The 3441-nt window shown below is 36.8% G+C and overlaps 1 protein-coding gene across 1 annotated transcript; it reads left to right on the top strand.

The window, feature by feature from the left end:
• Window positions 1-1063: 1063 nt before the first annotated feature.
• Window positions 1064-2954, top strand: LOC309553000 (olfactory receptor 11L1-like; the record flags this gene model as incomplete). Its single annotated transcript, XM_082253903.1, has 3 exons — window positions 1064-1105; window positions 2004-2252; window positions 2328-2954. 3 exons carry the CDS (start codon window positions 1064-1066, stop codon window positions 2952-2954), a joined length of 918 nt encoding a protein of 305 aa, XP_082110029.1.
• Window positions 2955-3441: the final 487 nt, after the last annotated feature.

Raw genomic sequence — 3441 nt, 5'->3', positions numbered from 1 at the left:
CACCTTGGGCTCCGCATAGAGGTACACAACAATAAAGAATATGATCTGGGCTCTGGAGAGCTACAGGAAAATAACTGTTTCATAATGATTGTATTTTATGGATTCTAATATTTGTGCTACAAGCCTATCAACCGAGGCTGATTTCCACAGATGTGATATCCTTTATAGGTGGCTTATTGATATTATCAGAACCGTCATACAGAAAGGATATTATCAAACTCCCAAAAGAGTCTAAATCAGAAATCCATCAGAAATTAATTTGGCAGGGCTGACACCACTTGCTTAGGGAATTCAGAGATGTGCTGTCATGTCAAAGAGGGAGGTAGAATCACACTGTATTTCTGACTCTTTAAGAGTTATTTTTTATACTTGCATAAACGTTTAGCCCCTTAGCGATTGCCCTATAGCAGTTTTACTGCTACAGGGTGGCAGCTGTGCACAGGATCACATATATACGGGATCCCGCACTTCTGGTTAGGGGGCAGACATTTGTGCCGCCGATGGCCCGCTCCCACTGTGATTACACACAGTGGGAACCGATTGGCGGGTACTGCAGACCCGATGTCCACCGACACCCACCGAGCGTCAGCCGGAGAGACAGAACTGCAATCTGTCTGTGTAAACAAGGCAGACTGTCGTTCTGACAGGAGGGAAGGCATGGATCCTGTGTTCCTGAAAAGCAGGAACATGGATCCTTGTCTTCCCCTAGTAAAAGCACCTCCCAAAGTTTAGTAAAACACTGGCTAGGCACACAGTTAACCCTTCAATCCCCACTGTTGGTAACCTCTTCCCAGCCAGTGTCATTAGTACAGTGACAGTGCATATTTTTAGCACTGATCACTGTATTAGTGTCACTGGTTCACAACAAGTGTCAGTTAGTGTCATAATGTCCGCCACAATATCACAGTCCCCCTATAAGTCACTAATTGCTGCCATTATTAGTAAAAAAATATATCCCATAGATTGTAGACGCTATAACTTTTACGCAAACCAGAGCAGGAATGGATCGATTGAAGAAAGTCTCAAAGGCACCTCATGCCAAATGCATAGAACACAAGACAAAATGGGACCACTCTCAGAGCAACTGAGAGCTGGGATTTTCAAGGTGCCAATAACTCCTAGTCAAAACATTAAAATTCAATAATTTTATTTCTATATTTAAAAAACACATATAAATGACCACATATTAAAAACATAGAACCAATCTATATTCAATATCCATTGAGTGATTTTATTGCAATAGAAAATCTCAGTGTAGCAATCCCGACATGCTTCACCATTAATTGGGTTTCTTCAGGGGATATATTTTGCTACATCTAGACCAGGGTTTCTCAACCAGGGACCCGTAGAACCCTAGGGTTCCTCCTGAGGTTGATAGGGGTTCTTGAGCAATGGGAAATTTCTGCCTCTCAGATAAGTTCCCAATGACACCATTGTTCCTTTTAGCTATCTGTAAGGGGGTAATTCTTTCCAATGATGACAAAAGTAAGGAGCATTCTTCCCACTGACTGTCACACTAATGTGTCATGAGTTGTAGATTTTTATTTTTTAGCAGAGGTTCCCGAGACCAGAAATTTATTTCAAGTGTTGAAAAGGTTGAGAAAGGCTGATCCAGACAGATAAAAAAAAAAAGAAAAGAAGACAACATAAGTATACAAATACAAAATGAATAGAAAGTTAAATTAATTAATATAGACAAAGGTGAATATTTTCCGCAAACCAATCAACATACGCTTATTGGGATTTTTTTTACCAAAATTATGTAGCAGAATACATATTGTCCTAAATTGATGAAGAAAGTAGATTTTTTTAAATTTTATTGGATGTGTTATATAGCAGATTGTAAAAAATGCTGTTTTTGTTTTTTTCTAAATTGTCAGTCTTTTTTGTTTGTAGTGCAAAAATATGTAAGATAAGGCAGGTATGATGATTTTATGATATCACAAAATGTATTCAATATAGTAACAATTCTTAATATTTACTTTTTACTCTCTTATTTTCAGAAAATGAATGGTGGAAACATGACTGAAGTTACAGAAATTTTTCTACTTGGATTTAAACATTTTCACAAACTCAAAGGACTAATATTTGTTTTGCTTCTTTGGATTTACTGTGTGACAGTATGTATAAATCTTTTGATCATCGTACTTGTGTCCTCCAGCAAAAACCTCCACTCTCCCATGTACTTCTTCCTCAGCCAACTCTCATTATCAGACATCCTGCTGACCACAGACATCATCCCCATTGCCCTTGTAAGTGTAATAAACAATGGGTCCACTATGTCCCTCACATGTTGCATTGCTCAGTTTTATGTTTTTGGTGGCTAGGAGTCATCAGAATGTTTCATATTAACTATAATGGCTTATGACAGGTATATGGCCATCTGTAACCCCCTTCGATATTCCTTGATAATGTGTTTCCCAACTTGCCTTAAGTCAGTCCTATGTTCTTGGTTGTTGAGTTTTATCTTCATACTTGTAACCACATTAATGATATCTACTCTAGAGTTTTGTTGTCCAAATGTCATTGACCATTTCTTTTGTGACTTTGCTCCTATTATAGTATTATCTTGTTCAGAAACTTCAGCTGTTCAAATAGAGGTTGTGTTATTAAGCATTCCCGTGATGGTTTTCCCTTTGATAATAATCATTCTTTCATACGGGTGTATTGTCATGGCTATACTACGCCTCTCATCCAACATTGATCGATGGAAATCTTTCTCCACTTGCAGTTCTCATTTGACCATTGTCTGCATATTCTATGGGACACTAATTATGATTTATATACTTCCACCGAAGGGATTATCTTTGTCTATAAGCAAAGTTGTTTCTGTATTGTACACAATGGTGACACCGATGCTCAATCCTTTAATATACAGTCTAAAGAATCAGGATATCAAAAATGCTTTTAAACATTGTTTTATATCTGGGCACCGTATTAATGAGTTCTTATGAATGTGTTGCATGATATACAATTTAGTGCACTCGATTTTACAGCCTATTTTAGTACAAATTTTGATGTTACGTTTGTTATGCTTGGTAGAACTTGCTGGGTAGTCAGGGCAAAACATATTATTTTTATAAGCATAGCAATCTTCTGTCTCAAAAAGTTTTAAGGTTTGCAACATATACAAAAAAACAAATATATAAAACCATATACGCCTGCTAAAAGATTTTTTTTTTTAACTACTTGTTTTCTTGAAAGCTTTCCCAACTTAACTCATTTGTAATTACTGGCTTATAGACTAAACCTAGGCTTTGACCCTTGGCCTTTTCAAGTCATCAACAGCATATTTTTTTTTTTTAATATGTTTATTGAGAATTGTGTAAGAAAGAAAAGTAGAAAAATGGTTGAGATCAAAGTGAGTATTAACAGTATAGTACATATAACCTGAGGCCCAATGACCTGTCAGTAAACTGAGGTAAACATCAGTCAGAACGA

This window comes from Pelophylax lessonae (genome assembly GCF_965119305.1).
Source record: "Pelophylax lessonae genome assembly, chromosome: 4".
In the NCBI taxonomy this organism is placed as follows: domain Eukaryota; kingdom Metazoa; phylum Chordata; class Amphibia; order Anura; family Ranidae; genus Pelophylax; species Pelophylax lessonae.
This window is presented reverse-complemented; position numbering and strand designations above follow the sequence as displayed.